General features: G+C 41.9%; 1 protein-coding gene across 3 annotated transcripts in view; it reads right to left on the bottom strand.

The window, feature by feature from the left end:
• Window positions 1-977: 977 nt before the first annotated feature.
• Window positions 978-12,979, bottom strand: part of LOC108100907 (neural cell adhesion molecule 1) — a 67,772-nt gene continuing 55,770 nt past the window's right edge. For 2 of the 3 annotated variants that reach the window (XM_043208393.1, XM_043208395.1), the window contains 8 exons: window positions 11,547-11,658; window positions 11,332-11,413; window positions 10,232-10,373; window positions 8,520-8,701; window positions 7,094-7,281; window positions 6,854-6,962; window positions 5,843-6,099; window positions 978-2,780 (listed from right to left, as the gene is read on the bottom strand). In XM_043208393.1, coding sequence (XP_043064328.1) covers window positions 2,100-2,780; window positions 5,843-6,099; window positions 6,854-6,962; window positions 7,094-7,281; window positions 8,520-8,701; window positions 10,232-10,373; window positions 11,332-11,413; window positions 11,547-11,658 — 1,753 coding nt within the window. In that variant the 3' untranslated portion in view covers window positions 978-2,099. The remainder of the gene's footprint in view (window positions 2,781-5,842; window positions 6,100-6,853; window positions 6,963-7,093; window positions 7,282-8,519; window positions 8,702-10,231; window positions 10,374-11,331; window positions 11,414-11,546; window positions 11,659-12,979) is intronic. The other variant, XM_043208394.1, reaches the window with a different exon arrangement.

Here is a 12,979-nt window from a genome sequence, read left to right as displayed (position 1 = left end):
AATCAAGCCAACAATTTTTTCTTTTTCTTTGCTTTTTCTATTAAAGGCCGTACTATTCTTTGTAGTAGAGGGTCAACTTGGAGGGAAATTCGTTTATTTACATTTTCTGACCTTAGGGAAACAAGAGTATTTTTTTCTGTCCTGGCTTTATTCTTTCATTTTTCCTGTAATTATCGTTGCCTGGGTAATTTCTGACACGTGTGAAGAGATATCTTGAGCCGATAAAATAGAGGGATCTACAAGAATTATATTGAAACTTGTTATAAATTCGTTTTAGGGAACAATTTCACAGAAACTAATTGCTTAATTGTGGAAAGGGTCATAGTTAATGTATTACCTTACCTTAAGTTTGATACCATATTCAGTAATTAACTAAGTCCCAAATCATAACGTTCGGCCGACTACCGAATAATTAAATCACTAGGTTAATTTCTTTGTTATTGCTGTCGGTAAAAGTTGACTTGCCGGAAATCAATATAGAATTCCCACTCCGTTCTTTGTTTCCTTATTCCAGCCTGTCGATTCAACTAACATCCAACGTTCCATGCGGTTGACCATTTTTTAGTTGGTGAATGGGTAAGTGGGTGTAGCAAGGCCTTCGAACCACCCACGTATGGTATAATTTGATTTACTAATGAGGCAAGCCCAGTAGAGGGGAAATCAAGGGAACGAGAGCATATGAAATTTTAAGTAGTTTTTTCGCTTGGCACTTGCGGTTTGTCTTGCGGGTGTTGGGAATTGTGGTTGCTATGCAACCGCAGGAACGGGCTGCACAACCCAGTTTGAGTGGCGATTTAAATTGGCCAAGTGGGGCTGAAAAGGATTTCGGACATGTGTCCAAAGTGAATTCCACAAAAAAGTGCAAATTAAAACGAAAACCAACAAAGTTTGGTCTCAACTTCCAAATTAGATTTGAAACAAATAAGTTTGCACCGCAATAGGTTTAGCAAATAATTAAATAACTCTTTTGGTTTTTCTGTAGTTGATCTATATTTACTTTTCGCCTTTCGCTTACATTCCGAGTACTCCATTTTCTTTTTTTGTCACATTATTCATCGACTTAGCTAAACATATTTATTGATATTCATGCTTAATTCTGTTAGCCTAGCACAGTTTAAACTCTTTCATTTACTAAGAACTATTGTAGCTTAGATCTAGCGTTTCTCTTTTAAACATTTAACTTCAGTATTTATTTTAGCTCTAAGCAGGACCATTGGCCGATATGACGGCATCTCAAACTTAAACTTCGATAAATTTACAGTAGTCAATATTTTATGTACAACAACAAAGGATCTTTGGGTCTGATTAATATTCTCTTTATACAATTTGCCTATATACTATGCCACAAACATATGTTATATACAATTATCATTACTCCTATGATATTTACTTCTCATTTTGGAAATATTTTAGCTACAAAATATTTAGCTACTAAGTTGTTTGAGTCTTTTTAAAGTTTCCGTAAAATAGAGTGTGTGTTTAACTGTGTTGTAAAATGTTATTGATTCAAATTTTCTTATTCATTGTTCTTTCGAAACAAGCCAAATTTCTTACATTGTCCGATTTTCTTGTTTTCAAAAACAAGTATTTTTTATCAGCCAGTTTCGAACTTAACAATGAATAGGAAAATTGTCCCCCAAAATCCTCATGATATTGTTCTGTTGTTTCTTCGCTTTAGTTGATATAACAAGGGATATGCTATTGAACCAGAAGATATGACGGTTTGCTATCAGTTTATGTACGGTTTTCCACACTCCACATTGCACTTAAATTTAGATTATTTATGCACAGCACCTTAACGAGAAGTTAACAGGATTGTTTTAGTTTTCATATTCCTAAAATAGGATTCAAATTAATCAGTTTTATGGTATATAAGAATATAAATTACAAGATATTTAAGTTTTTTACACAACTTAAACAGAGTAATGGTGATAAATCTAAAAGTAAATAAGGATGAATAATATATGTTTTGTAATCAAATAAATTCAACATATTCCCTTTTTGAATTAAAATGAATGTGAAAACTGCTACAGTCCCGTCCGACATAGATTTATATTCCTACACAATAAATACATATATCCGTTGCTTCCACCCCAGATTTAGACACAACTCTCGGGCACTCGCTGCGTCATCAGACAGTCCTTAATCGCATTTATGTTTATGTTATCGTCGAGGTCCTGCGAGGAGTTGCAGGACGTGGTGGCTGTCGTGGTGGAACCCACAACGCCCATGACACTGCCAGCACTTCCCATCAGAAGGCTCGACCCCGAGTGGTGCTGTTGCGGGTGGTGCGGATGGTGTAGGTGGTGGTGCTGCTGCTGCTGCTGTTGGTGGTGGTGCCTGTTCAGGGTGGCGGTGTGGGTGGCTCCGCTCGTTGGCCCCCCGCCAGGTGGGTGGTGCAGCCGTCCGCTGGCGTACGCGTTCATAATGTACCCACCGCCGCTGCCGAGTCCCGGTGGCAAAGTACCCACCCCGCTGCTGTGCACCGGCTGCAGGTGGGCGGCCAGCGTGGCCGTCGAGGAGAGGGAGGTTGGCGATCCAATGACCGTACCGCCCACTCCCACCCCCACCCCCATGCCCATTCCGCCCATGCCCATGCCCAGCGGCTTGCCAAGGCTGCCCAGGATGCTGCTGCTGGGCGAGATGACGGTGCTGCTGCATCCACCACCCACTGCTGCCACCGCCGCCAGCAGCTGCGCCCGCTGGGCGTTGATTTGATTATAGGTGATAGTCGCGTTCACCGCATCGCCGGTCAGCATCGTCGTCGTGAGCGGCACCACCTGCAAAGCAGAGCAGATGGAGACATAGATGCACTCATCAAAATATTTAATATTTGATAACAAAACATTAAAGTTTCTGAAATAAGATTTTAACTAAAAAATAAAAATTTTACCTTTTTTGGTTAATTTTAAAAATTTCCAACGAGATAAAAAATAATTTATTTTTAAGCAAAAAAAATCTATAATAAGAAAAGCATTTCTTTAGAAAAACTGGTATAATTTTTTTTTTTCTGAGTGCAAACAATTTTTACATTAAAAGGCATTCGGCCAGAAGCATTTTTGCTCTATCACTTCAACACATGAATAAAATCAAATTCTTAGGATGCAGGTTCCCTGAATAATTTTATCTTCTTAAAGAAATCGGTCAAATTTTCAACATAAATTCCTTATGACTTCAGGCGAAGATTGATTCGATTTAATTTGATAAATCGCAACTTGATAACTTGAACTAATAACGCTAATAACTGCATTCGTTCAGCCTTTCTTTTCCACTAACTTAATCGTTTAAAGAACTTCCATTGAAATCTAGTTGTTCACCTGTCAAAAAAATTAATTCGCAGATACGCCGGCAATGCACAACAATTTGTTGTACTGCCCGGCACTCCCGCCTCCGCAATCCAATTAGCTCAAATGATTATACCAAATGCTTGATTTTCGGCAAGAACGCCTAAAATGCTGCCGACCAATACTTTGTTATTTGCGATTTTTATTTTGCAGGCTGGCAAAGCGAAATGAAATTCTAATTGAAATCTCAAATGCAATTTCCAGGTGATGGGAGAGAGGAAGTGGGCTTTGGCTGCGAACTGGTATGTTCGGCTGTTATGGTTGGCAATATTTAAAATTATTTAATTAACGAATTGAGTTATGCTGCGATTGCCCAACGCCCGGCAATCGCCGCCCAACCAACCGCATTTTAAGCCAGCCTGGAATGGTAATTTAAATGTAATTGAAATCTGCGCAGCAAATCCCATTTACGGAATGAAACAAAAATTCCCTTTCAGCCCCGACTCCATGTCCGATTTGGGCTCTCGGATTCGGATTCGGAATCGGATACTTTGTTATCTGGGGGTTTTCAAATGCAATGCGGCATGGTGGCGGGTGGAAAAAAACCGCAGAGTTGGCTAATTTCCCAGCTACTTCTGTTTCGCTTTTTTTCTGCATTGCAAATTGGTTCGGAAACCCCCGGCGGTGGGTCGGTGTTGGGTCTAATGTTTTTGGCCAGATTAGTGATATATATACATATATTCGCGGACTGGCAGTCAATTGGTCATGGCCGATGCATATGGCCGTTTGCCGGCTCTAATCTCGTTCGCACAGCTTATGGTAATGGCTTTCGGGGATCTCGACCGTTGTCAGCGCATAAAGGAGATATGTACATATATATATATGTATATGTTATATATTTGAATATTCATGTGTGGGGGTGCAGCCCATAAATAAATTCTAATTGCGAACTTAATGAAATGAAAACAAATGTGTTTCGGTCGACACTCTAATCTCAAATGAATGGTCGGCAAAAAAGCATACGCAAAAAATATGGATAAAACAGAAAAATATAAAAATAAAGTCAGTGTGGTAATAAAATTTATTATACGGCAAGCAATCGCCATGTATGGGATTTAATTTTTGTGGGAATTATGTACTAAATGATTCAAGAGCTGTTAGGATCAAAGGAAATCCATTTACTGAATCAAATGAGCTTTGGGCATTCTAAATGAAATGCATTTAAACGGAATTGAGTTTATAATAACCTCGACACTGTATGACGGTTGCTTTCTTTGAATATAAATCCAGCTGCATTGGATCCCTTGCCACACCTGTTGCCACTCTAAAAGCCACCCCATCCATCAGCTGTGAAAACGAACTAAAAAATGTCTGAAGCTGAGGCACTTCTCCACGGATTTGGCCATCCGACACCGGAGTTTCGTGCTCGATACAAAAATGCGAAGCAAAAATTGATTGATTACGGCCCGCTCAACATGATATATTGTGTTTTAAAAATTTCACAATTACCTCATCGCCCACCAGCCAAGCTCCACGTTATCCCCCGATTTAGCCAATGGATTTTTATTTATAACCTGAGTGGCAGGGCAACGAGTGGGAATTTCGAAGAAGGCGTGACAGTTTAAAAGCTTTTTTTTTAATACAGTCGGGTGTTCGGGGAGCCAGAGAATGGAGAACCACCGGCTGGCTGTTGGCTGCCGGTTGCCAGTTACCAGGGATTCTGTTTAGCAATTTGACAATTTGAGTAGTTGATTGCTTTCAGTGCACCGACCAGATTGCCAAGACAAAGGGACAACGCTACCACGAAGTCTGGGCACTGGTTGCCCAGTTAATACAACCCGCAACTGACAGCTGACAGACATTAAACGCTCCAGCTTGGCTAGCTCGGATTGGATTCACCGACTATCTGGACTATCTGGACTATTTCCACTACCTGGATGCTTCTCTGAGAGACACTCACAGGCAGACGGTTTGCAACAAACCTTGCCAAATCAAATTGCATTACGGGGAATAAAGCAAAGCACAAACGGCAAAATACTTTGTCTAACTTTCATTTGCTGTTACCTATCCCACAAGAATGAATGCCCTGAGGTGACAAGTTTTAATTATTTCGCAATCTATCACAAGTGATGAGAGCCTTGTGTGCTTTTTCGTTTAGTAAACGCTTCCCTCTTTGAAATGCAAGTGTTGGCTGGTTTTCTTTGTGGCTACTTTGATGCTGGAAATGGAGTACAAACATTAATGGAAACTATATTTCCTGGTTATTTCATTGGGAAATAAGTGAATACAGCAGCACTAGAGGATTTTGTTTTAAATTGTACAAATTAAAAAAGCTTTACACCCTTATCTAAAGTAAATTTAACATGCTGACATATTGTTTACTTAACTAAAGATTCCTGTTTATCATCTATTTTTATTGCCAAATTTTAGGACAAGTTTAATTGTAAAGAACAAAATAGGAATTGCGCAATGCGACAGCTTGTAATTCCCCTTACAAAACTCTAATTCCAAAACATACGATTTAGGAGCTGACATCCCTTGTTCATTTCAGTACTTACATTGCCGTTTGGTGACCACTTGGACACGCCGCCTCCTGCCGCCGATGTGGCTGATGCAAACTGATGGGCATCTGTGGCAGATGCCGATGATGCCGCACCTGCTACGACCGCTGCTCCTGCGGATGCGGATGCGGATGTATTGGCCACCGAGGTCACCACCGCCGTGGAGGTGCTGCTACCGGTGGCAGTGCCGGCGGTGGTGCTACCCACATTTGAAGCGTTGCTGCCACTGCTGCCGGCACTGCTGCCGCCGACTGCTTGATTGAAATTTATTGATGAGCAGCCACGTTTGGGGGTCAGGTCCGTGTCCGTGTGTTAGATTGGCGGGTTCCGTCGTTAAAAATATTTACGATTAAAAGAAAATTGCATTGGTTGATTGGATTGGATTCGTTCGATTCGGTTTGGTTTCGTGGTTTGGATTCGTTTGGTTTGGTGTGGTTTCGTTCGGTTTGGCATCGGTCGTATTATTGTTGTTGTTGTTGTGTTGATGAGATTGATTACGATTGCGGGTCGCCAAAGAACAAAGGAGCCGGATGTGCAGATAGCGAATTGCGATTGCCATCGCGATTGCGGGTCACATGAAAGTAAACGTCGGAAAAGTGGCCATAAAATTTGATTAAAGTTTAATGCTCAAAGTGCACACTATAAAAAGCTTCTTTACTTCTTGGTAACTTCAGCGGACACTTGACTTGCGGGGTGACATTAAAAAGCAAACCCAAATTGAGCAATACGAGCAATACGACTGCTGCTTGCCCTGCACTGTACAAAATTGGGAGCTACCACTAAAAAAATTATCACAAAAAAAATTATTAAAAGTTGCAAAAAATATATTTAGTACCTATAATAATTATAAGTATTTAAAATAATATGGTATTTCTGTTTTACTTTATATGAATCTAAATAATAAATTGAATAAAATAAGGGAGCATCGGACTTTTTTATTAAGTTGTTCACATATTCCCCCCAAGTCAAGTGTCCCCCTAAAGTGTCAGGAACTGTTTATAATCTTACCATATTGCGATGGTATTACGTCCGGATCACGTTCGTCCTCAACCAAATCCTCAGACGATTTCGTTTTTATGTCCGTGTGCTGCCATCGCGGCTTCTCCAAGTTTCCACCCTGCGAAAAAACAACCAACGACAAAATAATACGTACATTAATTGCTCGGAAGTGTGGGTGGTTGATGGAGGGGGGGTTGGATTGTTGTTGGGGAGTGTATTGCAAAATCGCGAAATCCGCTGCCAACTCACCTTGAAGACATCGCTGGGCTGAGCGGTTACTCCGGCGGCGGTGGCCTTGTTGCCATGATGACGATTCCTTCGCAAATTGTGCACAAATGTCACCACGAATATTCGTATCGCGATGGCCACACCAATAATTATGATGGTCAGGACACTGCCGACAATCACCGGCGACAATGTCAATGTTACATCGTCGTCTGTTTGTTGTCAGTCGCGTAATTACAGGTTGACAATCGTCGTTCATAAATCATCATCGGGTTTTAGATAGATTGCCATCAAGCCAACGCCATCGGTGTGGCACATATTCCACACATCAAATTGATTGCCGATGGAAGTGGTAGTTAAGGCGTTCGGTTCCATCGGTGGGCAGAACGTTAAATTTGTCGACATTTGACGGTTTTATTTTTAGACAAGGAAGTCCACATGAAAATAAGAAGAGCGGGAAGCACATGTATGCCATGAGTTATATGTATGTTTATTGAAGCCGTAAGAAGAAGGCGATTTATATAATTGCTTAGAAGGACAGTGGGAAAACCCATTCAGTTTTTTATTAAGCCCAGATTTGCGGGGGAGTTTTTTTTTTTTGAACCTATGGGCGTTTATAGCATTTAGTTTTGGGTTCCCAAAAAAGTTATTATTCTTAATAAATTTATTTTGAAATAATAAAAACAACGATTTCACTTTTTCTAAAAAAAATAGTCATGAAAACACATAATATTCTTATTTTCTAATTGCAATTGATTGTTATTGCAATTTATTCTATAAAGGGTTTTTGCATGAAATTTTTGATTTTTTTTTCTGTTTTAAAAATGAAATGAATGCCTTCACAATTTTTAGAAGATTGATCTGATGAAAACTTCTATAAAAAAAGAAATTTTCAATTTAGAGCATTAATCTTGGCTTTTAAGGACTTGGTTCCTGCAAAGTTTCGCAATCTGGTCCACTGTTCAAGGTCTCTTTCCGGCCGTGTCATAAAGTAATTTTACACATATTTTACGCCAACGCAGGATGGCAGATTGGAGGCATGTTGATTGCGTAAGTACTGCAGATGACTGGCGGAGGAGCCCACCTGTCATGCGGCACTGGCAGCGACTGGTGGGGACCGAATGTGGGACAGAGAGTGGCAGGGAGGCCTATTGCCTGCATGGGATTAATGCAGGCAAGGAAATCTGTGGCTAGGCCAAAGAAGCCGATATAATGCTCGGCATACAGCGGCCATCAGATGCGAGCTGCGAGCTGTTCACTTGTCAAAAGCATAAGCCCACGCATTCAAGGAGCCCCAATCCCCAATCCCACCGCAGCACTCAGGCATCCCGAAGCCAGCATCCAGCATCCAGCATCCAGCATCCAACATCCGGCCATCATCCATCAATCAAGGCAAATTGTGCTGTACGTTTTTCGGCGCCGCCATCTGGCTGGTGGTAGTGCCACTCACCTGTCTTGTAAGCTGTTGAGCCAATTATGAAATCGGGGAGCAGATAAGCGGCACTGCGTCCCTTCTGGTTGTACGAGTAGATGCGCAGCCGCAGCGAATTGTTCTCCTGGACCATCATCGAGGTCAGGGTGTCCAGGTTCTCCAGCGAGAAGAGCGCCTCCTCGGCGTTGCTCAAATTGAATCTGCAAGAAAGGCGCAGGGACAAAAGGGTTATTCGCAGCAGCAGGAGGAGGAGGAGGAGGCAGGAGGATGAAGGGAATCAAGATGATTGCGAATTAAATCAAACGAAATGGCCAGGAAATCAACGGCATTAAGCCCTTAATCAAATGTGTGGGCTGAGCAAAAAGCCAATGCCACAAATACTTTTTGGCAGCCCTTTTCCTTTTGGCATTTTTACGGGTTTTCACTGGCATGTTTTCCTAACCCCACGAGCACTTTTCCTCGAATCCCCCCCGCTTTCCTCATGAGATATGCGCTCTTTCCAATCATGACCTCAATTTGAATTTGATGCCTCTGCCAACGAATGCGGCTTTGACTGGTCTGCCCTTCGATCCCCAGGAATCCTTTCCTTGCAAACTTCTGAAATATTAGGGTTCGATGTCTATATATATATATATTTTTTTTTTTGTTTCTAACATTTTAACATTGATAACGATGTTTGTTGCGTTTTGTGCCGACCAATATGGGTTTCAATTTCCCCCGTTTTCCTTTTGTTTTCATTTTGATGATGTCTTTGTTTTTAATAAGAAATGTTTATTTGGCTTGCCTTGGACCGAGAATTTGGCAGAAATTTATGCGAAAGAAGGAAGCAAAATACGAAGATAACCCTCGCATAATGTTATGTGCGCATATGAATTTGATTTCCCCATTTACCATAAACATATACACGCATTCAATATCCACTGCGAATGCAATGGCCTGAGGACCCATTCGAAGACAAACAGCCTGCCCAAGAGCGAGCTGTTTCACGCCTAATTACACACCTACATGGAGTGCTCTATACATATCTTATGAGGTGAAAGCACTCGAAATACGTTTGCCGGAGCAAAGGACCCTCGTTCCTCGTCCTCACTATCGCTTCTGGTGGGCCCGAACTATTATTGAATAAAATCATGCTGGTACATCTATCTTTGTGGGGGTGTCAAGCCCAGACATCTTCCAACTCCAAGTGCGATTGTCAGTTTCTGGGGCTGCAGAGGTGTTCAGCTAAACATGATCATGCATACATAATTATTAGTCCTCCAGCTTTAACAGGGAATTAAACTCATTGCTGTCGAACATGATTGGCTATTGATTGCCATTGCCGCTGTGATTGATACATCTAACTAGTCTTTTATACCAAATTTTAAGAAAAGAAGCTTTACAAAAATCATAAATTAAATCATTTCTAAGTAGGAACCTCTAAATTAGTTCCAAAGCCAACTTAATACAACTCATTTCCACTGCTCTATTTGATTAAAGCCAGCACTATTTCCATGGCTCAGCAGAGGGTTAAAGCCCGGGCACATATACGAATGCGAAATGTGTTTTCCCGAAACGATATGGAGCCATTTGTTTGACATATGTTCCATATCTAGGCTCCGGGTCAAGTTGGAACGGACATAAGCGGCTTAAAATCAGGCCCCCAGGCGAAACGGGGCCAACGGGGACAAACGGGGGCCAACTGAGCTGAACGGCTGGCAGCTGTAGTTATAGTTGATTAATATGCTTACCTGGTGATGCCGGTGCGTGTTGAAAACATTTCGAGCACAAATATTTGCGGCAGGCCGCCGTCATAGCCCGGTATGCACTGTATGTCAACACTCAACTCGGTGCGGTTGAAGACGGTACAATTGCTGACGGCATTCGGCAGGGCTGGATTCAGAGTTCAGCGTTCAGGATCGGAATCGGAGTCGCAGTCGAAATCGGAATCGGAATGGGTTTTGCAGTCCGCACACATACGCATCCGGGAATCAGATTTATGTTGGTCCACGTTACGCAGGAAATTAACAAGCAGCAGCAGCAGCAGCAGGAAAAGCATCGAGAAAAGTCAAAAAGGTTGGGGGCATGAGTACTGGTCCTTTTTTGAAAACGAAGTCCCCGAGTCCCCAAAATGCACAATGGTCCATCTCTGGTTTTGCTGGTTTTCGGTATGACTCTGTCAGTTTTGCGTAGTCGATTTTCCGGAGGTGTATGCCCCCCCAGTTCGGAGTACTCCGTTTCCCTGTGTTTGCATGTGGCATTAACATGTTAAGGTCAAATTGCACGTAATGAAGCAACGGCAAACACAACCGACTAAAAGGCAAAAGCCGGCAGCAGCCTGTCGGCATGCATGCGGGGACTTTAACGGACATAAGAAAGCTTTGCACGGCGAAGCCTCTTTTTCCCCAACTGGGAAATATAATACTTTCATGTGCGGAGCGGGATAAGGTGAAATCATTCGGGATTATCCAGACAGACAGTACTTAAGCTGGCTAAGAAAATCATGGGATTGCTTCATTTGGAAATGGAAATAGTTGAGGGTTTGTTTATCACTTTACAACTTCTTTAAACTTGTTATTCCTTTGAAGTGTTCATAACTTATTAAAAACTTGTATACCAGGTTTACATTAGGGTTATTAAATCTTATAATAATCAAAAATACTTTTGTAATTTAACGGGCAGTATAAATATTTGTTTAAGTGGAAAATAAAGTACGTTCCCCGTCTTTAAATGATAATTTCAAAGGCAATAAATTCCTGGAAACTTAAGTCGCATAACCCCACCTAACCACTGAGTGTGGACCATTGGCACAGTGCTTATATAAATTCCCACAATGTCCGTGAAAACTTACCGGCCAGCACCACTTGGAAGAGACAGGGATGCTGCTGGGTGCCCACCTCATTGCCGGCCCAGCACGACAGTGTGCCATAATCCTGCAAATACATATTTATTTATTATTTAAAATGCGGCTCTTGCTTAATTGCCCGGAGCTGACTTCGGTCTCTACTGTGGACACTCGCATACGAATATATATATAGTGAGAGGGGGAGAATCGGTGGTGTTTACCTGATCTGTGACCGGTGTGTACTTTAAAATGCTGCGGCTGCCGTTCACGCTGAATCGTTCACTGCCCACGTCCAGAGTTTCGCCCGAGTTGTTGAATTTCCAACGAAAAGTCCTGCAAAATGTTTGTGCACATGTGTGAGTAAGTTGCGTTGACATTTTGACAGAAGTGTGTATGTGTGTGTGTGTGAGTGTGAGTGTGTGCAGGAGGCAGGCGGAGCGACAGCAACGAAAAAGGACAGGTAAAATGGGGGAAAACGGTGGCCTGCGAGTGTAACATGTTTGCGAAGTTTTCCATTTTTAAAATAGCTTGTTAAAATATTAAAGGTTAAGCGGACACACACCCATCGAAGGATGGAGAGGCCAATCCTCGGACAGAGACAGAAACAGAGAAACAGAGACTGAGACCCACACATTTGGAAGCCTTTTAAAAGGTTAATTATCCCTGGCATATTCGGTCGGACGCTTTCCCATCTTGGCAGTGCAAAAATAAACGTAAATCAATAAAAACAGAAATCCATTTAAAAATCGTCATGGGGGAGAAAAGGTAAGCGAAATCAATAAAAAACAGAAAATATGCGGGCCGATGGGGGAGCTTTGAAAAAAATTTCCGATGTCAACAACAATGTCTGTTCCATTGATTTATTTCAGGTAATTAATCTTTGGATCCTTCAACTCAGGTTCGTTTACCTCTCCTCTTTTTAAACTTTTTTTAAATACTGCTGAAATTATGTGGCTATAATTGTTATAATCAGCATACTCTATTTAATTTAATTTAATGGCATTAATACCTATCAGTATCAATCAATATCATAATTACAGTAAAAACCAATACTTTAATTTTTTCCTAAAGTTTTTAAAGTAATTTTTCTCAACAGTTTTGATTAAATTTTAATGCATTAACATGCTGTGGTAATACATTTTTTTCCCTGCCGCTTGTCAGGCGTTTAAATGCTGATAAATTAACTTGTCGCCTCCAACGCCCGCGAGTCCTTAGTCCTTCCCTTGGGGGCCAGCGCCTAAAAGCTCGCAGCAGCTTTTTAATGTTCGCGCTATGCTCTTCAGCCGGTTTCCCTTCGATACTCGCCATGCAGAAGCAGCAGCCACAACAATTACACGGCGCCGCAGCTGCCTTGGCCTCGGCCTCGCATATTTTCCGCCGGCTAATGATTAATTATTTTAGCATAAAGCGTCAGCACAAGACGCACCACCAGCAGCAGCACAACAGCGGCGCAAAAAAAATTGAAATTAAATACAAGACAAGACAGGGACAGACGAGGCAAGGCGAGGCGACGCGAGACGTGGCAAGACGAGATGAGTCGAGTCGAAATGCGCGGGACAGACATCTCCAGCCCTCAGACATCTCGGACTGAACAAGAGTGGCAGTTGGCCGGGCCCCAGTGGTGTGGCCTCATTAAAAAACATTAAAGTGGGCC

This window comes from Drosophila ficusphila, unplaced genomic scaffold (genome assembly GCF_018152265.1).
Source record: "Drosophila ficusphila isolate 14025-0441.05 unplaced genomic scaffold, ASM1815226v1 contig_436, whole genome shotgun sequence".
NCBI classification, from domain to species: domain Eukaryota; kingdom Metazoa; phylum Arthropoda; class Insecta; order Diptera; family Drosophilidae; genus Drosophila; species Drosophila ficusphila.
This window is presented reverse-complemented; position numbering and strand designations above follow the sequence as displayed.